Source organism: Mustelus asterias, chromosome 1 (genome assembly GCF_964213995.1).
Source record: "Mustelus asterias chromosome 1, sMusAst1.hap1.1, whole genome shotgun sequence".
NCBI lineage: Eukaryota > Metazoa > Chordata > Chondrichthyes > Carcharhiniformes > Triakidae > Mustelus > Mustelus asterias.
The window spans coordinates 109,438,769-109,460,981 of record NC_135801.1 but is presented as its reverse complement, the minus strand read 5'-3'; the positions used below and the strand labels follow the sequence as shown (position 1 = coordinate 109,460,981).

General features: G+C 44.5%; 1 protein-coding gene across 4 annotated transcripts in view; it reads left to right on the top strand.

Moving 5' to 3' along the window:
• The first annotated feature begins 562 nt into the window (after positions 1-562).
• The window catches only part of LOC144495985 (BTB/POZ domain-containing protein KCTD8-like), a 243,064-nt gene continuing 221,413 nt past the window's right edge, over positions 563-22,213 (top strand). For 3 of the 4 annotated variants that reach the window (XM_078216906.1, XM_078216933.1, XM_078216915.1), the window contains exon 1: positions 563-1,422. In XM_078216906.1, coding sequence (XP_078073032.1) covers positions 615-1,422 — 808 coding nt within the window. In that variant the 5' untranslated portion in view covers positions 563-614. Of the gene's footprint in view, positions 1,427-22,213 lie in introns of all 4 variants that reach the window. The other variant, XM_078216923.1, reaches the window with a different exon arrangement.

The following is a 22,213-nucleotide window of genomic DNA, read 5'->3' as shown; positions in this document are numbered from 1 at the left end:
GTCGAATCTATCTTCGCGCTGAAGTTTGCACTCAATGTGAACTTTAATTGTAGCGGGCTAATGATTTGATTTATTATTGTCACATGTATTAACATACAGTGAGTGAAAAGTATTGTTTCTTGCGCGCGATACAAAGTATACCGTTCATAGAGAAGGAAAGGAGAGAGTGCAGAATGTAGTGTTACAGTCAAAGTTAGGGTTTAGAAAAGATCAACTTAATGCAAGGTAGGTCCATTCGAAAGCCTGATAGCAGCAGGGAAGAAGCTGTTCTTGAGTCGGTAGGTATGAAGCAGGGGTTACAGGTAGAGATGGTGTGGATTTAAATTTACTTTAAATCCACACTTGCAAAGTCCCCTCCCTGCAGCCTGGCTGACGTCAGGGTACTTCCCCAGACTCTCTCCTGTATCCTGGTGCTGCCAGTTGGTCCACTGCCTCTCTCTCCATCGCGCACACATGCACCATCCCCTCGCCCTCCCCCGTCCTGCTGTCGCTTTCAGGAGGAGCCGCCGCCTTGCCTCCCCAGTGGGGAATGTGCACACACTCTCCGCCTGGGAGCTGTGATCAGCGCACGCCCTTGTCTCCGGCGCAACTGCCCCCAGCCTTCTCCAGAAGCGATGGCTGTCCGCGACGCTGTGTTGCCCATCAGTGAGATGTCCAGCTCCTTCCCCGAGGTGCTGGAGCTGAACGTGGGGGGGCAGGTATATGTGACCAAGCACGACACCTTGCTCAGTGTCTCCGACTGCCTGCTGGCCAAGCTCTTCTGCAGGAACAACGCCAAGGTGCTTCCCCGGGACAACAGGGGCCGTTACTTCCTCGACCGGGACGGCTTCCTCTTCAGGTACATCTTGGACTATCTCCGGGACAAGCAGCTGGTGCTGCCCGAGCACTTCCCGGAGAAGGAGAGGCTGCTACGGGAAGCTGAACATTTCCAGTTGGGAGAGCTGGTCAGCTTCCTGACGCCCAAGGTCACCAAGCAGAGCTCGGTGACAGAGGAGAGCTGCCACAGTGACATTGAGGAGAACTCCCAGAGCAGTGATGTGCTGCCCAAGGCTGCCCCTTCCCCGGCAGAGCGCAGATCCGGCTTCATAACCATCGGCTACCGCGGCTCCTACACCCTGGTCAGGGACAACCAGGCGGATGCCAAGTTTCGGCGGGTGGCCAGGATCATGGTGTGCGGTAGGATTGCCCTGACCAAGGAGGTTTTTGGGGACACCCTGAACGAGAGCCGGGACCCTGACCGACCCCCGGAGAAATACACGTCCCGCTTTTACCTGAAATTCACTTACCTGGAGCAAGCGTTTGACAGGCTGTCAGAGGCCGGCTTCCACATGGTGGCTTGTAACTCCACCGGGACAGCCACCTTCATCAACCAGTACCGAGACGACAAGATGTGGAGCAGCTACACCGAGTACATCTTCTTCCGTGAGTTTGAACCCTTTCTTTCTGAACTGCATTTGTTTAGCGGTGGGAGCTGAGAGCAAAGCCAGGGAACCCCCAACACCCTGAGTCCCACACAGGGGACAAGGTGAACATGGGATCAAAGTGTGTGAAGTTCCAGTTAAACTCACTGTGCACCTTAGAGTCAGGCGATTCGTCTTTTCACTAACTTTTTCTCCAAGAACTTTTCCTTTTCCTTACTCTTGTTTTCGATGCGTGTGGGAGTTAAGCACACTGGTGATGCAGGAATTAGTTCTGGTTGCAGTGAAAATTGATTTATTCAGATAAAACAGGCGAGTAGCTCCACACAAACATTTCCCATTTACTCCAGATCAATGATCCCAAGCCCTTGAGACCCCAACCATTGCTGGCATGTGGAGAAGCAAAGAACACACCTTTCTTCAGGACTTGAAGGTATTCCCATTCAGAACAGAAAGTGGACCATACATTTACAACAGGGAGGGGATGGGGGATTCCCAACAGGAGTTGGGCACAGAACACCCCCAGCTTCCCTCTAACATTCCTCCTATTCGTTTGGGAACAACTGGCCAAGTTTAGAAACTGCACAATAATCGCGTGGGCTCTCCTTGTGACTTTCTGTAGAATTCCACTTTATATGACATCTCAGCTGGCGGTGTATAAAAGTTCATGTTTGGCTCAGTGTATTTCTAAAATGAGATTCGGTGCACTTTTTTGGGCTCCAGTCTCGCAGCCTGTGAGAGAACTGGTCAAATCAGTGGATGGGAAAAGCACCGATGGCTTTTGAATTATTTTGCTATATTGTTGGCAGGACTGGAATCAGCTTCGAGTCAGTTCAAATAGAGAGCAGTCAGAGTGTAAACACTAGAGAGAGGGGGGCTGGGTGTGGGGAGGGAGCACTAACCGGTATCAAAGAGACAGATCAGCCTACCAGAGGGAGCAGGGTGAATCAAGGAAAAGTCTTGCGTGTGGATTACTTTCAGATTTGCCAGAATATCGCCTTTCAGTGGTGAGATCGATAGTGAAGCCCCATAGTACAGAATCCTGACTCCTCAGCATACTGGCATGACAGCAAGAAAACATTTCAGCCCCTTCTCTGCTGTCACCGTCTATTCAGATATTTGTTCCTTATTGGCTCCCATTGTCATTCTTTAACGAGGCAACGCTGAATGATTTATCTGTACGGTCTTCCAGCAGGGCATGCACGAATGCGCTGGTAATAGTGTTGGACTCCTCGCTGCCGATAGTAAACAGATGTTGTGTAATTGAGTCGGCATCTATGCAATTCTGAATATAAACAAAGCAACCAGGCATGCAAACTGTTAAAGGCCCGATTAATTCCACACAGAACTGATATATATATATAGGGATACAGGACAAGAGACGTGGGATATCATTCAATGTGAACTGGGCAACGACTTGAAGTTTTATATAGAGCTACACTGTGAGCAGGAATTCTGTTTATACCACAGCTGCTCAGTCATTGAAGCTAAAATCTTAACCAAGCAATGGGAGCAAAATGCTGCGGATGCCAATCTGAAACAAAAACAGAAACTTCTGTAAAATACTCCGCCAAGCCAGGGAGTATCGGTGGAGAGAGAAAGTGTGAACCGCTTCAGGTCGCTGATTTTCCGGTAGAGCTGGAAGATATTAGAGATGAACAGTTTTAAATGTAAATATATGCGTGGATTTCACAAGGCTCCCTATTTCACTTTTACTTATCAACTTGTATGGATTACAATCCCCTTTTCTTGCATCCCGCTACTTTACAACATGGTTGGTGTTTCTTTGAATATTCACTATATTTCTCCTAAATTTAAGACATCTTGCCCTCGACATCCTCTCTCCTCAGAGACTTCACTGTGTTGAAATGAAGAAGTACCTCGTGGTCTGCCAGTCCAATTCATTCTTTCACAAGACCTCCTTTACCTCCTTTGGCCTTTCCTTTTCACAGACCCCTGAGGTTGTAAGTTACCTATTGACCACTCTGATTTCCTCGCCATTTCGACCGTAATCTCCACTTTTCACTTCAGTCATTGTGAAATGAGCTGCTCTTTTGTAAAATGGAAACGACCACAGTGAATTGGGGAAATGATTCATGTATATGATGTGATTAACTTGTACTTTCAGAACTTCGCTTGAGTTAGTCGTTTATTTGGGTATGGGTTGGAGGGAGGGATCAGCTGCCTTGTTCCTCGGCACGGGTTCGTTTGTACGCGCTCAAGTATTACAAGACATAAAATCTATTTTCAGATTTTAATGAGTATTTATATTCATATAATAATCCAACGCAATAATTCTACAAAGTCCTCATGGAATACTCCTTGCATTTTGTTCTGACAATGGTTTTCACGTTTTATTTTTCTCTAAACTCTAAACAATCGTTTCAGCCTTATGGTTGTTATAATTCATGTAAATTAGATCCAGCTCAACTTTAACAATCTACAGCCTAGAAATCAGTCTGTGTTCATAGAGTATCATAAAGGCTATTGAAATTGTAGGGCATTAATTTCGCTGCTATTTTAACTCCTGCTAAAATAGCAGACAATGTAATATGGACATGCTAAGGGTCTGTATACTAATATCAAACATAGCGATTCCGAGCTTTGCCGCTCTCTCGCCCAGCCGCTGAGTGAATTAAATGAAGTACAACAATTAATTGCATACTCATGCACTTGCAGAGGTTCAATCAGTGGTACAGCCACAACTGAAGAAGTGGAGGCAATTCTGAGATGTGGAGTTGGTGTGAAGGAAAGAGAGGGCATAATCTAAACCAAACACAAACTGGGGAACATCCGTACATTCATACATGTTTTAGTTTAAGAGCTCAGTCAGGACAGTATGAGAATATACAGAGGAAATAAATACTCAAACATGGACAATGTCAATTTCAGCTGGCATAGACAAGACGAGATTAGATTCAAAATGTTATTATCATGCACCCTATATCTGACATGTGACTATTAAAACTCAACTCTGATGTTTGCAACTGCAAGGAAATACTTCAGTTTGTTACTTGCCATATTATATTTTTGACATCTTATTTTGAGTACAAAAAGTGCCCACTTTTATCTAAAGGTTGGTTGATGAAAGACATGAATTTAGAATTGTCAAGGTTAGGTGCTGCTAAATAATCACTGTGCACATCATCATATCTCACTGGCTGCCGATATGTTTGCATCCCATGTGGCTGTGCTATATTTAAGTCTGTCGCCAGATGGTTGGGATGCCCCCATCTCTCCATCTCTGATGGCCAGGTATGCTAAGACTCGGCTTACTATATCTCCAGCACCTCTTCTTTTGCGGCTGTCAGTATGGGGATAATTGCAGAGCCACATCCGGTTTGCTGCCTCTCCCTAATGACCCATGAGGGTGAATAATGAAGTGTGTTGAGTGGATGGATGGGCAATATTTGTGGAGGGTTATTTCGATAAGGTTGAATGTTGCTGGTGATGGTCAGATGGAGATGTAAGGAGGTGCAGAGACAGAGATGCGCATCAAAATATGTATGTGTAAAGATGTGCAAGTATAGACTTGGGAAGACAAAGCAGGAAGCTGGGGTTAGATGAGCATCAAGATATAATTGAAAGTACCATTAATCACAAGGCCAAGTGTGACCTGATTAGGTCACTAAACTTTTTCTGGCATTGTATCCAGGAGTGGGGCATCAAATTCCTACTTCCTCAGCAATTTCCTATGATGCTTTCTTATTTGCTGAGGCATGCTTCTTCCTCCCATTTACAGTAAAAAATATCTCCCTGTGGATCCTCTCAGCCTGCAGAATCAGCTGTATGGTGGGATCTCTGACTTGAGGCATTGCCTTACCACATTGTGGGTGGGCTGTGTGACATGAGGCATTGCCTTACCACATTGTAAAACCAGCCAGCAAGGTTTCCAACCCAGCATGGGTGGCTGTGGTCAGCATTAATGACTTGCAGAAGAGGACAGCTTTCCAATGCAAGAAGAGGACGAATGATCTCTTCCATTCTGCCAGGGTAAATTCACTCTTCTCATCACTCTCACCTCACACACCTATCACACATTCACAGAGATCTCACCCACCACCAATTCAAGGGACCTCACCATTCACCCTCCCACAGACATCTTCATCCCCCTGTGGGTCGTGTCCTCATCACCTTGCTGCTCCCATTCACCATCCGCACCAGCTAAGCATCCTTATCATCTGCTCTGGCGGCTGCTCGTATGGAGACCTTGGTGCAAGACTTTTATTGTGCACTGCTGCAGGACATGCACTCCATGGTGCAGATCCACACAGTTCAGAAGAAGAGTCATATTTGACTCAAAATGTTAACTTTGTTTTTCTCACCACAGATGCTGCCAGACCTGCTGAGACCTTCCAGCATTTTTTGTTTTTATTTTAGATCCGAATGCTAGCTTGCTTAATTACAGAATGATTAATTCAGGAGTTATAATGGCTCAGTGATTGTCTAAGGGTTTAGGTCACCTTTAATAAAGGACAGAAATCAACTCATACTCCATACTTTCGGCTTGTGATCTCTTGCTCCAGTTTAAACTTTCAGGCATGATTATTATCTATTTGGGTGATTCTTGATTAGTCTATCTTGCATGACCTAAGTGGTTAACTGCCCAATCTTGGGTTTCTAATCTAAAATAGCTTAAAATTCATCCCTTCATAGAGTTTGTATAGTTTTAGGTTTAGATCTATTCAAAACAATATACTAATTTTAGAATCAAAATATAAGTCATGCAAATCAAAGGAAGGCTGGAAAACACAGTTGAAGTTCATTAACTCAATTTTCAAACAATTTCGCACTTAGGGCCCGATTTTACCCATTTGCTGTGCCCATTTTCGGGCGTGGAAACTTGGTAAAGTCAGGCATAAGGCGATTAGCGTGATCCACACCGGCCTCTGCGCCGATTCCCCCTTTGCTAAGGCCCAAAAATGGCCGCAATCAGGACTGCGCCCAAAATGGGTGCGACGGCCATTTGCATGCATTTAAATTGACTTAATGGGCTGCACGCCCAACCTTACGGGCACTTCCCCCTTTACCATCGCCTTCGCCCATCCAGATTCGACGTGAAACAGACATGTTCCACAAAAGTCTGATTCGGACACTCCAGTTAGTGAGGAGGTAAGTGCCGAGCATCCAACAGCTCTCTGCTTCAGATTGGTTGCAGGGGGCAGGAGGCGGGGGGGGGTGGGGGGGGGGGGCGGGATGGGGGGGGTCCGCTGCCACTCTGCCTGAGATCAATAGGGGGAAGGGGGGGTCCGCTGCCACTCTGCCTGAGATCAGTGGGGGTGTAGGAGGGTCCGCTGCCACTCTGCCTGAGATCAGTGGTAGAAGGGTGGTCCACTGCCACTCTGCCTGAGATCAATAGGGGGCAGGGGGGTCCGCTGCCACTCTGCCTGAGATCAGTGGGGGAGTAGGGGGGTCTGCTGCCAGTCTGCCTGAGATCAGTGGGGGAGAGGGAAGGAGGGTCCGCTGCCACTCTGCCTGAGATCAGTGGGGGGAAGGGGGGGTCCGCTACCACTCTGCCTGAGATCGGTGGGGGGAAGAGGGGAGGGGCTCGTGATTAGGCAAAAAATGGTTCAGCACAGACAAGAAGAGCCAAAAGGCCTGTTTCTGAGCTGTAATTTTCTATGGTTCTATGATTGGTCTTGGTGGCGGGGGTGTGGGGGGGATAAGGGTCAGTAATGTTGGGGGGGTGGGGTGGGGCAATGTCTGTGTGGGCCAGGGGTAGGCATTATCCAGCCCAGGAGGGATGTGGCAGGGGAACAACGTTGTATCATTTTTTTTCTGTGCATGTGCAGTTGGAGGCGCCGATCGGAGCTGTAGGGTTTCAGGTGCGTTAAGCCCCGCCCACAGGCTTACACAGCATCATTCGGAATCGCTGATATTTCTGGGGGTGCCTGAGAACGGGTCTAAAAGTCGGATCTGAAACACTCCCAGTTTCAAGTCCGCCCAGCACTGGACATTGATTCTTAGAATCAAAATGGTAAAATAGGGCACTTCTCCTAACTTACCTGACTTTCATCATTTTTATATTCATTCATGGAATGTAAGCATTGCTGACCAGACCAGAATTAATGAGAAATTAATGAGAGGGGAGGGGGGAATAGTCTTGAGCCGCTGAAGTCCTGGTGGTGCGCATGGCTACACCTAGAGAGTTATTAGAGAGGAACTTCTAGGATTGTGAACCAGTAACAGTGAAGTAACGGCAAAATATTTCCAATCAGGATCAGGGTGGTGTGTAACTTGTAGGGTAACTTGTAGGTGGTGGTTCATATAAGCATCTGCTGCCCTTGTTCTTCAAGGTGGTGCAGAGCATAGGTTTGGAAAGTCTTATTGAAGAATCTTTGGCAAGCTGCTGCAGTGCATCTTGCGGATGGTACACACTACTGCCACTGTGTGCCGGCAGTGGAGGAAATGAATGGTTAAAGTGGTGAATGAGGTGCCGATAAAGAGAACTGCTTTATCCTGGATGGTATCAAACTTCTTGAAATTTTTTGAGGCAAGTGAAGAGTATTCCATCTCACTCCTTACTTGTGCCTTGTAGATGGTGGACCCAGCTTTAGGGAGTCAGGAGTTGAGTTACTTATCACAGAATTGCCTGTCTCTTGTCTGCTCATGTGGACACTGTGTTTATATGACTAGTTCAGTAAAGTTTCTGGTCAATAGTAATGTCCAGGATGTTGAGGCCAGTGGATTCAGTAATGGTAATGTTGAATGTTAAAGGGAGATGGTTAGAATCTCTCTTGTAGGAAATGGTCATTGTCTGGCACTTGTGCGGCCTAACTGTTAATTGCCACCTTACACAAGCCAAAATGTTGTCCAGGTCTCCCTGCATATGGACATAGACTGCTTCATTATCTGAGGAGTTGCAAGTTGTGCTGAACATTGTGCAATTATCAGCAAACATTCCCGCTTCTCATCCTATGATGGAGGCAAGGTCATTTATAAAACCGTTGAAAATGGTTGGGCCCAGGATACTGTTGTGAGGAATTTCTACAGTGAGTGCTGGAGATGAGAAGATTCACATCCAGCATTCGCTATCATCTTCTTTTGTGCTATGTATGATTTCAACCTTACCCACACTTTGAATTCCCATTAACTTCAGTATCATTTGGGCTCCTTGATCTAAACTTGGTCAAATCCGACCTTGATGTCAAGGACAGTCTCACCTCATTTCTGGAATCTGCTCTTATGTCCATGTTTGGACCAAAGCCATAATGAGGTCTGAAGCTGAGTAGCCCTGGCAGAACTAAACTGATGTGGAGATGCCGGCGTTGGACTGGGGTAAACACAGTAAGAGTTTTAACAACACCAGGTTAAAGTCCAACAGGTTTATTTGGTAGCAAATGCCATTAGCTTTCAGAGCGCTGCTCCTTCGTCAGCACTACACCCAGAGTGTTACTGGAGCCCATAGCCCTTTTTTTGACCAGTTGTAGTTTAATATCACATGCAGTGAATTGAATTAGTTGAAGGCTGGCAGCTCTGATGTTGGGGATCTCAGGGGGAATCTGCAATGGATCATTCATTTGGCACTTCTAGCATTGTATTTTGCACCATTGAAACTATTTGACTGTTCCTTCACTGTCACTGGGTCAGAAATCTGGAACTCCTTCCCTAACAGCTCTGTGTGTACCTACAGATGGACTACAGCATTTCAAGAAGCCAGCTCACACTACCTTTCAAGGACAAATAGGGATGGGTAATAAAAATGCCAGTGATGACCACATCCTGTGAATGAATGAAAACAACCTGACATCCTCCATCACTCACAATGGAAAAGTCTGTGGGTCATCCTCCTTCCATTAGGTTGTTTAATTGTCCACAATCATCAATGGTAGGGTTTGGCAGGATTGCAGAACTTTGATCTGATCTGTTGGTATGTTGCTTCTACAGTTTAGTTTGTTTGTATTGTGTGTAGCCTCACCTGGTTTATACTTTATTTTTAGATATGCCTAGTACTTTAGATATTCCCAACCTATGCCAATGCTGTCTGCACTGTCTTTATAGGAGAGAGAACTTGCACTCCATAGTATCAAAGAGAAACTGCCTAGTTTGAAACTCTGAAATTCAATGATGAATGTTTGCATGTGTCAGCCATCTGTAAAAAGGAATACCTAACTGAAGTGATATTAGCTAAAACACCAGAGTCAGCTCCTATCCTCACACACGGTGCTATGGGATTTGTATTTGCCAATCAGGATCTGCACATAAGACTTGCTTTGTGTTCAGCTCTGGCTGTAAGACATTTGCTGACTATGTTTACAATATAGTGCATTGCCACGGGACTGCAACTTATCATCGGGTAGTATGCAACTTGAATAATGAGGTGGAGCATAGGAGTATCATAGAATCATAGAAACCCTACAGTGCAGAAAGAGGCCATTTGGCCCATTGAGTCTGCACCGACCACAATCCCACCCAGGCCCTACCCCCTTATCCCTACATATTTACCCACTAATCCCTCTAACCTACGCACCTCAGGACTCTAAGGGGCAATTTTTAGCATGGCCAATCAACCTAACCCGCACATCTTTGGACTGTGGGAGGAAACCGGAGCACCCGGAGGAAACCCATGCAGACACGAGGAGAATGTGCAAACTCCACACAGACAATGACCCAAGCCGGGAATCGAACCCAGGTCCCTGGAGCTGTGAAGCAGCAGCGCTAACCACTGTGCCAGTCCAGTAGCACAAGAGAGAATGTAAATATTCTATTCTTTGTTGAACATGCATAATGGCAGCTATCCAGTTCCTGATTTTCTGTCCTCCCTTCTCCAATACAGATATGACCATCTAACATTATATTGGGGGTTGGTTTAGCTCAGTTGGTTAGACGATGGTTCATGATGCAGAGTAATGCCAAGACTGCGGGTTCAATTCCATACTGGCTGAGGTTATACATGAAGGCCTACCTTCTCAGTATCGCCTGAGGTGTGGTGAATCTCAGATTAAAATCACCATCAGTCAGCTCATCCCCTCAAAGGGTTGAGCAGCCAATGGCCATCTGGGACTATGATGACTTTGCCTAACTTTATACCATTATCCTTTCTCACATGTTACTTTGCCGAAGGAAAAATGTTCTGTTTCCATTTTAAAGATGAATTAAAGTACATGACTAGGATGGGAATAGAGGGATATGGTGCCCAGAAGGGTAGGTGGGTTTCAGTTCAGGCAGGCAACATGGTTGGTGCAGGCTTGGAAGGCTGAAGGGCCTGTCCCTGTGCTGTAATTTTCTTTGTTCTGTCCTCGACTGTGTGGGTGCCATTAAGGTCATTAAGCTTTGGTGAAGAGTGTAGTGTTGGATTTTATTGCTCTGTGCTGCTGCTGTGTAGTGGGAATGATTGGCCTGCAGGCATCCATGAACAGGACCAGTTGTTTCAAAGGCATAGTAAGCCAAATGGTCTCCTTCTCTGCTGTTGACATTGTGACTGTGAATGTTGTTTTCTCTGGGTGCTGAGTAATTGGCGGGTTAATAGTACTTGTCTACTCACAAGACGGAAATCTGGGGCAGGAGACATTTCCGGAATGGACTTCCTTGTGTTTTCTTTCAGCTTACATAGCCATGAAGCCTTTGTTTATTTACTGGGTAAAATGCTGGCCTGTTTTAGACAGTGATTGAAACATGTTAGAACTACAATAGGAGATGATGGGGCTTTTGAAATGATTTACATTTTCTGTTGTTGACGAATCTTATTTGTTAACTCAATGAACAAACAGGAACATAAACATTCCTACTTGCGTACTAACAGCTAGGACCATTCTATCAGGACCAGAATATATACTGAAGTCCACCTGAGTGACTCACCACCACATACTGTTCTGATGAAGTTGAAGTTTTTGAATATAGATACAGTATCCTTTGACCACAACACGTAAGCCAAAGATGTCTAAAATGTTTTTGATTTGGTCAGGATCAGGATTACCTATCATGAATTCTCTGAAATTAGATATTGCTCTTGGGGCTAAAGGGATCAAGGGATATAGGGGGGAAGGAGGGATCAGGATATTGAATTTAATGATCAACCATGATCACAATGAATGGCAGAGCAGGCTTGATGGGCCGAATGGCCTACTTCTGCTTCCAGTTTCTATGTTTTCATGTCTGCTTTCTATAAATTATTTCGACAATTCTTAGAATTGACTCGCTGCATTTAAATATTATACTTGAAAAAAAATCACATGGTTTGACCATGCTGGCAACATCATGCGCACTGTTGTTCAGTGACATTTATTAAAAACAGTCAATCAACCATCTGTAAAAATTCAAATGCCTACAAATAAAAAAGAAATCAAACCTCCAGATGTTCCAAAACCAAGTGCTCAAATACAAAAATTCAAACGTGCATCCTAAATCCTGGCTGCTTGCTCCTCATTTATCTTTGTCATTTAGCTGGTCTTCCTTCCTCTTCATCTCTTGCTGACTGCTGGTGCTCTTCACTTTGACAGGGTGCACTCTGCTCTCACTGCTATCTGCTACCTTTGCCAACCATCCGAGCATGGTCAGCCACTAACTACTGCCCTCTGTTGGTCAAAGTGGATAACTACTCCATCTGACGAAGGGGCAGTGCTCCGAAAGCTTATGGTATTTGCTACCAAATAAACCTGTTGGACTTTAACCTGGTGTTGTGAGACTTCTTACTGTGTCAAAGTGGTTACCAGCACCGGCTGTCTCCCGCAACATCAGTTTATCCATTCCACAATCACCTTTCAGCTTGTCTCCGCCATTTAATATGATCTTCTTCCCAAAGCCTCCAAAGGATTGGAAAAAATATTATTAAATGTCCCAGAGGATTGGTACCAACTGCGGAATAACCATTTACTCCCCTGATTGTTTGAATCTATCAATAAGAAAATAGCCAGAAAATTCATCAAATTCAACAACAGTAAAAAAACCTCATGCAAAAAAAGTTTGTAACAAGAAAACAACCTAATCATAGAATCCTACAGTGCAGCAGGAGGCCATTCAGCCCATCGAGTCTGCACTGACCACAATCCCATCCAGGCCCCATCCCCATAATCCCATGCATTTACCCTAGCTAGTTCCCCTGACACGAAGGGGCAATTTAGCATGGCCAATCCACCTAACCCGCACATCTTTAGAATGTAGGAGGAAACCGGAGCACCCGGAGGAAACCCACGCAGACAAGGGGAGAACATGCAGACTCCACACAGACAGTGACCCAAAGCAGGAATTGAACCTGGGTCCCTGGTGCTGTGAGGCAGCAGTGCTAACCACTGTGCCACCGTGCCGTAATCAAGTTGTTGAAGACTGAATCAAGGGAATTTGGATATATCTGCACCAATTTATCTTTCATATCCTTCCATTTTTTTCTCTTCCAAATCTCTACCTAGTTTCTCCAGAGTTTTCCAAAAATCGCCTGCATCTACTGTCCCCCTGACCTCAATTTAACCTCAGGGCAGGTTAAGCTGTTGAACACCAGCTACAAAGATGAAGCCAGGCTATTTTAACTCTTGGGGTCTGATTTAAATCCTGCCTTCCAACTTTCCATGAAGTTCAATGGGAAGAAAAGCAAAAGCAGCAAAAATAAATCTGAATTTGCTGGGCAACAACTGGCAGGATCAACTGCAGAGCCATTTAACTTCACCTATTAGTGTCACAAGTAGGCTTATATTAACACTGTAGTGAAGTTACTGTGAAAATCCCCCTAGTCACCACACTCTGGCACCTGTTCAGGTACACTGAGGGAGAATTTAGCATGGCCAATGCACCGAACCAATATATCTTTCGGACTGTGGGAGGAAACCAGAGCACCCAAAGGAAACCCACGCAGACACAGGGAGAATGTACAAACTCCGCACAGAAATGTCCCGTACACAAGAAACAGGACAAATGCAACCCGATTAATTACTGCCCCATCAGTCTACTCTCGATCATCAGCAAAATGATGAAAGGGATCATCAACAGTGCTATAAAGCAACACTTACTCAGTGATACCTGCCCACTGACGCTTAGTTTGGGTTCCACCAGGGTCACTCAGCTTCTGGCCTCATTACAACCTTGGCTCAAACATGGTCAAAAGAGCTGAATTCCAGAGGTGAGGTGAGAGTGACAGCCCTTGACATCAAGGCAGTATTTGACCAAATATGGGCATCAAGAAGCTCTAGCAAAACTGGAGTCAATGGGAATCAGGGGGAAAAGTCTGCACTGGTTGGAGTCATACCTGGCATAAAGGAAAATGGTTGTGGTTGTTGGAGATCGATCATCTCAGTTCCAGGACATTGCTGCAGGAGTTCTTCAGGGAGGTGTTCTAGGCCCAACTGTCTTCAGCTGTTCATCTGTTGGGGACCTCCAGAGGAAGCTGTGATGAATCATCCACTCAGCATTTCTGGCTGAATGTTCCTTCACTGGGTCAAAAACCTGGAATTCCCTCCCTAACAGCACATTTGGTGTCCCTACACCTCAGGGACTGCAGTGGTTCAAGAAGGCAGCTCACCACCACCTTTTGAAGGACAACTAGGGATGGGCAATAAATGCTTGTGTAGCCAGTGATACCCACATCCCATAAGTGTATTTTATAAAATCAGAGGGACTTTAGCTTATCGTACAAGCAACACAACGTTAGCAAGGTACAGCAAGAATTAAGAAGGCAAATGGCCCTTTGGTGTTTTTTGCAAGGGGATTGGAATACAAGAATAATGAAGTCCTGCTACAATTGTACACAGCTTTGGTGAGACCACATCTGGAATATCGTGTATCAGTTTTGGTCTCCACATTTAAGGAAAGATATGTTTGCATTCAGATAGTATAACAAAGGGTCACTAGATTGGTTCCTGGGATGAGAGGGTTTTTCTCAGAAGCAGATTTTGAGAGCACATTTCCACTCCATCTGACGAAGGATCAGCGCTCCGAAAGCAAATGGCATTTGCTACCAAATAAACCTGTTGGACTTTAACCTGGCGCTGTTAAAACTCTTACTGTGGAATATTTAGAACACAGGAACGCAGTCTCAAGATAGTGGGCCAATTATTTGGGACTGAGATGAGGAGAAATTTCTTCACTAAAAGAATTGAGAATCTTTGGAATTCACTACCCTAGATGATGGTGAAAGCTCCATAATTGAATATATAATTGAATTGAAGGCTGAGAAGACACATTTTTGGTCTCTCAGGGATGTGGGGAGCTGGCAGAAAAGTGGAATTGAAGTCCAAGGTCAACCACGATTGTATTGAATGGTGGCAGATCTGGCTTGACAGGCTATAGTTTACTCCTGATCCTATTTCTTATATTCTTTGGGTGGGAATCCTAGCCACCGGTAGGTTTGAATAGATTAAAACAGTTAGTCATCTTGTGGTGGCTTCAGGACAGATAAGAGGGCCTGGGTGATTTTAATTTACTAGCCATTCAGTTTTTGCTGGACAACCAGGGCTAAAATTACCCCTCCCTTTATTTAAACTGTCTGCTCATCTTCACTCTTCTAAGGTTGTATATCTGCCAGCACATATTGCAAAGATGGAAACCATCTGAAAGTAAATACTTAGGGTGCGATCTTACGAAGAAGATTCCAAGTGCCGAACGAACGAGAAAACGACAGAGAATCCCACCTTTTTTTTTCAGCGGGCTATGAGTCACAACCTTATGGCATTTAGTGCAAAGAAGTGCCAGGATGCGATTCTTGCCAGCGGGGGCAAGGGGGGGACATGGGGAGGTTGCACGGTGGTGGTGCTGAACTCACCAGAGAAGCCGGCTGCTGAGCTCTTGGGGCGCCATTGTGCAGATACCCCAATCTCCCAGTGTACTGAAAGTTGGGCAGGACAAGATCGTAAGATCACGCCCAAAGTGTCGACAAATAACTTTCACCCTAGCATATACAAATGTTCTGGATAAATACCAGTTATCCTAATGAGAATCATTTTTGTACTATGAAGAATATTTCATCATCATTATTCATTTTGGACTTGAAGTACAAGCAGTGATTATTGAAATAAAACAACACTCTTTTGCTACTGGAAACACTCTTTTGTTATGGAAAAGAAATGTTACAATCCACATTGATTTGAGTGAACTATTTGCAAAATTATTTCTGATGTGCCACAGGCTGGTCCAACTCTGTCGACAGTGAGGCTGATATGCCAAGGGAAGATTATTTTAAAAGAGGCTGATTTAGTTTTTCAATGCGTTCTGAATGTTCAAACTGATAATACTCTGACTGGATAACATTGCTGGACTGTGATAAAATAGAAATATTTTTATTAATCTGTGTGGTAAAAATCTCCAAAAAGCTTCACCTAATCATTTTTGATTGTTGCATCGACACATTGGGGATGATTGTCAACCATTTCTTGCCTGAAAAATGGACCACTGGCAGTTGAAATTTAGGGACCATCCCAGTTGTCCCATTGATACCCAAAGCTTACTTGGCATAAATTTATAAGCAGCCGCCTACTAGTTTTGATGGAAGACAGCGTAAATGCACACTCCACACTAGCTGTACAATACTAATTACATTGCATTCCCATTTTCACTGTTTTTTAAATGACCTAAGCAGTGTTCCACAAATGAACCACCGGAGATAACTCAAAAACAATATTCCTAATTTCACCTTTGTAAACAAGACCTCTGAGGCTATCTAATTTAGCACAACTGGTGTGCTCACAAAGTAAAAGGCTTGGGGAAGGTTTAGGGAGGAAAACTAGAATGATATCAAGTTTGAATTTATATCTTTTTGAAGCAAATGTTTAAATGTTAGCTTCTAGACCTTTGATATTTATGTTGAGAATTGTACAGTACCTAGAAAAATGTTATAGCTGTTCAACAAGTGAAAACATCTGCACAAAATATAAATGTCACTCTTGTAAGTTGTGCACTCTTAAACAATTCAGAGTTAAATCTGGACAATGCAGGGATTTGACTGAACTGCGGTGCCCATGTTACTGCATCAAATCAGTTGTTATGTTGGAGAAAATGACTAAGGGAATAGATAGAGTGGAAATATCAAGGAGTGGAAAGCTGCAGAGGGCTTTCTTTTATCACAAAGATAATAGTTTATGGAGTTTAAATGACAGTAAATAATATGTGGGAAACACATTTCTTCATCTAAAAGCATTAAAATCAATATTTCTATAAGCTACTAATTGACCCATTAGGTTAGAGAAATGTCATGCTATCTTTCCGACCATGTCCATAATTGCATTTAATGCTGCTTTGCATCAGATGTTGTGAAGGGTTTTATTAGAAACTCGATCTAACATTTTATACAATGCAGCAGCAAATAAAAATCAGATTCTCAGAGTTTGTATAGATATTGTTTGGAAAATCCAGGGCTTCTGACCCAAAGATGAACCACATACCTGGGGTTTCTGGTAGATGTTCACTTTAGCTTGCACCTTTCGAGCTTTTTGCAGAGAAAATACAAAGGCAGCAATGATCTTGCTTACCTCTCTTCATTGATAGCAAAGTTCCAGTTCAGGTTCAGCCTATGGTGTACGAAACCTCAAAAATAACCTCCGTGTATCTCCACATTAATGTTGAAAATGTTCCAGGACAATTCACGGAAGGAGATGCCAAGCAGCAAAAGGAGAATTGGTGATGTCTGAATGGGTGTTGGAAGAATTAAGTTTCAGGGTTTTTTTTTTAAGGTGGAGAGTAAGAAGGTAAGAGGTTAGATAGTGAGTTTCAGAGTGTTGGAACCAAGACAGCTGAAGGTGGAATGGAGGTATAACAAGATATCAGGGTTGTGTCCAAAAATAAGATCGTGGCTTAGACTTTCCATGTGAATAGTTCAAGACCAAGATGTGGGGTGGATTTATGGCAAAATGGTTGCAGTGAGGGGGGGCTTGATGTTCACCAACCTATTGTTTAGATTTCAAGTGGTGGAGTCAACATCATGGTGGACCTTCCTTGTTTGGGTTATAAAGAGGCAGGAAGCTCTGCATATTCAAACATCATTAAATGAGCATGGTGTATGTCCATGCTGTGGTCAAGATGAAGGTGGACATGTATTCACAGATGGCAACATGACGTGGCACACCATTTTCCATGTTTGGCGTAGTGACCACAGGTGCGTCTGTCCCTGCCAGTTCCATTCTAGTCTCTTCTATTGTGTGTGATCTTCTTAAAAGAGAGAGGACAAATGTTACTGAGTGTGTTGCACAGCATTTGGCTGGGGATATGTGGAAGCAGCTAGAGGCGAGTGTCGGGTTGAGGCAAAGCATCCAAATGTTAGCTTTAAGGCCCGAGAGCCAGGAAGCGCGAATAGATGAGTCTTGGGGTTGAACTGCATTGAAGAGTGAGGGAGGTTGGTTTTGTGGTGGGAAGAAGAATCGTGTGAAGGTGCATTCACTGACATCGATCATCTGCGTGAGAGCTTACATAGAACATAGAACAGTACAGCACAGAACAGGCCCTTCGGCCCACGATGTTGTGCCGAGCTTTATCTGAAACCAAGATCAAGCTATCCCACTCCCTATCATCCTGGTGTGCTCCATGTGCCTTTCCAATAACCGCTTAAATGTTCCTAAAGTGTCTGACTCCACTATCACTGCAGGCAGTCCATTCCACACCCCAACCACTCTCTGCGTAAAGAACCTACCTCTGATATCCTTCCTATATCTCCCACCACGAACCCGATAGTTATGCCCCCTTGTAATAGCTCCATCCACCCGAGGAAATAGTCTTTGAACGTTCACTCTATCTATCCCCTTCATCATTTTATAAACCTCTATTAAGTCTCCCCTCAGCCTCCTCCGCTCCAGAGAGAACAGCCCTAGCTCCCTCAACCTTTCCTCATAAGACCTACCCTCCAAACCAGGCAGCATCCTGGTAAATCTCCTCTGCACTCTTTCCAGCGCTTCCACATCCTTCTTATAGTGAGGTGACCAGAACTGCACACAATATTCCAAATGTGGTCTCACCAAGGTCCTGTACAGTTGCAGCATAACCCCACGGCTCTTAAACTCCAACCCCCTGTTAGTAAAAGCTAACACACTATAGGCCTTCTTCACAGCTCTATCCACTTGAGTGGCAACCTTTAGAGATCTGTGGATATGGACCCCAAGATCTCTCTGTTCCTCCACAGTCTTCAGAACCCTACCTTTGACCCTGTAATCCACATTTAAATTAGTCCGACCAAAATGAATCACCTCACATTTATCAGTGTTAAACTCCATTTGCCATTTTTCAGCCCTGCTTTGCATCCTATCTATGTCTCTTTGCAGCCTACAACAGCCCTCCACCTCATCCACTACTCCACCAATCTTGGTGTCATCAGCAAATTTACTGATGCACCCTTCAGCCCCCTCCTCCAAGTCATTAATAAAAATCACAAAGAGCAGAGGACCAAGCACTGATCCCTGTGGCACTCCACTAGCAACCTGCCTCCAATCCGAAAATTTTCCATCCACCACCACCCTCTGTCTTCGATCAGATAGCCAGTTATCTATCCAATCGGCCAACTTTCCCTCTATCCCACACCTCCTCACTTTCATCATAAGCCGACCATGGGGGACCTTATCAAACGTCTTACTAACATCCATGTATATGACATCAACTGCCCTACCTTCATCAACACACTTAGTTACCTCCTCAAAAAATTCAATCAAATTTGTGAGGCACGACTTGCCCTTCACGAATCCATGCTGACTATCCCGGATTAATCCGCATCTTTCTAAATGGTTGTAAATCCCATCCCTAAGGACCTTTTCCATCAATTTACCAAGCACCGAAGTAAGACTAACCGGTCTATAATTACAAGGGTCATTTCTATTCCCTTTCTTAAACAGAGGAACAACATTCGCCATTCTCCAGTCCTCTGGCACCATCCCCGTGGACAGCGAGGACCCAAAGATCAAAGCCAAAGGCTCTGCAATCTCATCCCTTGCCTCCCAAAGAATCCTAGGATATATTTCATCAGGCCCAGGGGACTTATCGACCTTCAGTTTATTCAAAACTGCCAGGACATCCTCCCTCCAAACATCTATTTCCTCCAGCCTATTAGCCTGTAACACCTTCTCTTCCTCAAAAACATGGCCCCTCTCCTTGGTGAACACTGAAGAAAAGTATTCATTCATCACCTCGCCTATCTCTACTGACTCCATACACAAGTTCCCACTACTGTCCTTGACCGGCCCTAACCTCACCCTGGTCATTCTTTTATTCCTCACATAAGAGTAAAAAGCCTTGGGGTTTTCCTTGATCCGACCCACCAAGGACTTCTTATGTCCCCTCCTAGCTCTCCTAAGCCCCTTTTTCAGCTCGTTCCTTGCTAACTTGTAACCCTCAATCGAGCCATCTGAACCTTGTTTCCTCATCCCTACATAAGCTTCCCTCTTCCTTTTCACAAGACATTCCACCTCTTTCGTGAACCATGGTTCCCTCACTCGGCCATTTCCTCCCTGCCTGACAGGAACATACCTATCAAGGACACCCAGTATTTGTTCCTTGAAAAAGTTCCACTTTTCATTAGTGCCTTTCCCTGACAGTTTCTGTTCCCAACTTATGCCCCCTAATTCTTGCCTAATCGCATCATAATTACCTCTTCCCCAATTGTAAACCTTGCCCTGCCGTACTTAGTAAACGTTTTCTAACACTGCAGCCACATTCCAGAGGCCTTCCGTAAAAGCATTCCCCTTTCTTCCCTTGGGTTTCCATCAAGGCCTCCAGCGCTGCATCCACGAATGTGAGAGCGTTCTCTCTTTTCTAGTGCTCCATTTGTTTTATTTACTCTTGTTGCCAATTACATTAGCAGTCAGCGGTTTCGTTTAAGTCCGTGCAGCTCTCACTTAAAGTGGCTGGCTGTCATCAGATGCTGGAGACTAGCTGCCGTGCTGTTAGGTCCCTGTTGAGTGCGCAGCCAGCCTGCAGCATGGGTCATACTTGGCTGGGCACTATAATCGGGCAAAGTTGGATCGCTCACCCCTCAATCTGCAGCAAAATATGGTGGGTGCTGGAAATCGGAAATAAAAATAGAAAATGCTGTAAATATTCAGCAAGCCTGACAGCATAAGTGGACTGTAATTTCTGATCGAGTGGCAATTAAGTTGGTTTGCACTCCACTTGAAAGTTTTTAACCTTGAAATCCAGGTGGCCCTACCTAGCTTGACCTTCCAACATAGGGCAAGATAGGGACAGTGTGGCTTGCACACAGGGCCTAGCATCGAGGGCTGTAGAATCACAAGCAAGGATACTATGCCCCTTTTTTAATGGCAGAGAGGGTCCTCATGGGAGGAGGCGGCAGCCCCCCCCACACCGCCCCCCCCCCCCCCCCACCCTTCCCCCCCCACCCGCCTCGCCCCAGTCACAACGCCCTGGGGATCAGAAGTTACGGCCCAGTGTTTTAGGTCATGTCCTACCAGGCCTGCTGAGTATTTTGAGCATTTTCTATTGTTATTTCAAACTGCCTTCCATGCCCCCCTCCCCCTCAACTACCCACCCCTCCCGCCCCACCCCCTGCCCCCACACTCGAATGCTGATGGAGATGAACGAAACGCTCAAGGTTTACAACGTCCTTTTACATAATCCATTCCGGTTTCCTTTTTATGAGATAAATGTGAGAGCTCGACTCACAAGAAGGTTCTGATAGCAGATATTAATAAAAATACAGCATAAGGCCATTATGCCTCAGATTTATTGATGTTTTTGAAAAGTAACATGAACATTTGCCTAATATGTTGGTGTCTGTCTAACATTTTGGAAAATCATCATAAACATCCAACTTGTAAAGAAAATTAATGATGCAATGAGTGAGTTGCTCATACCAGCTGTCCCTTCTTCACTGCTGGCTGAACATATGAGTCTAGAATTGATTTCAAGTGAGATCAGTGGGTGAATGCTTAATACATTCCTGTGTCTGCTATTTTAACAGATGTGTTAACCCAATTAAAATAAGCAAGTTAATCTGCCTATTAAAATAGCAAATGGAATAACACACAAAAATATGTTGATCCACTAAAATTGCCAACGTTCTTTTCTAAGCTATAGTTATTGTTTTGTGGAAATAGTGGACAGACCAATAGGTTCATACCGCTTAATATTAATGAAAGTTGAGATATAATAGTATCATGCATTTTTTAATTACTATTCAAAAGCTTATGTCACATTTTGCTTCCCTATTTACAACGACTATGTGTATTTATATAGTACCTTTAACTCAATAAACTCCTTCAATACAAGCAACATAATCACCAATAACCTATCCTGGTCCTTCCACGTTGATGCTCTAGTTAAGAAAGCCCACCAATGCCTCTACTTTCTCAGGAGGCTAAGGAAATTTGGCTCACCTATTTTTACAAATGCACCATAGAAAGCATCCTTTCCGGGTGTATCACTGTTTGGTGTGGCTCCTGATCTGACCAAGACTGCAAGGAACTACTAAAGGTCGTGAACGTAGCCCAGTCCATCACTCAAACCAGCCTCCCACCCATTGACTCTGTCTACACTTCCTGCTGCCTTGGAAACACAACCAGCATAATCAAGGACCTCACGCACCTCAGACAAACTCTCTTCTTCCACCGGGGAAAAAGATACAAAAGTCTGAGATCACGTACCAACCGACTCAAGAACAGCTTCTTCCCTGCTGCCATCAGACCTTTCGATGGACCTACCTATATTAAAGCTGATCTTTCTCTACATTCTAGCTATGACTGTAATACTATATTCTGCACCCTCTCCTTTCCTTCTCCGTATGTACTCAATGAATGGTATGTTTTGTCTGTATAGCGTGCAAGAAACAATACTTATCACTGTATCCCATTACATATAACAATAATAAATCAAATCAAATCAAATCAAAAATCTGAAACCGAGTCGCATAGGAAATTATTAGGACAGATGGTTCAAGAGGTAGA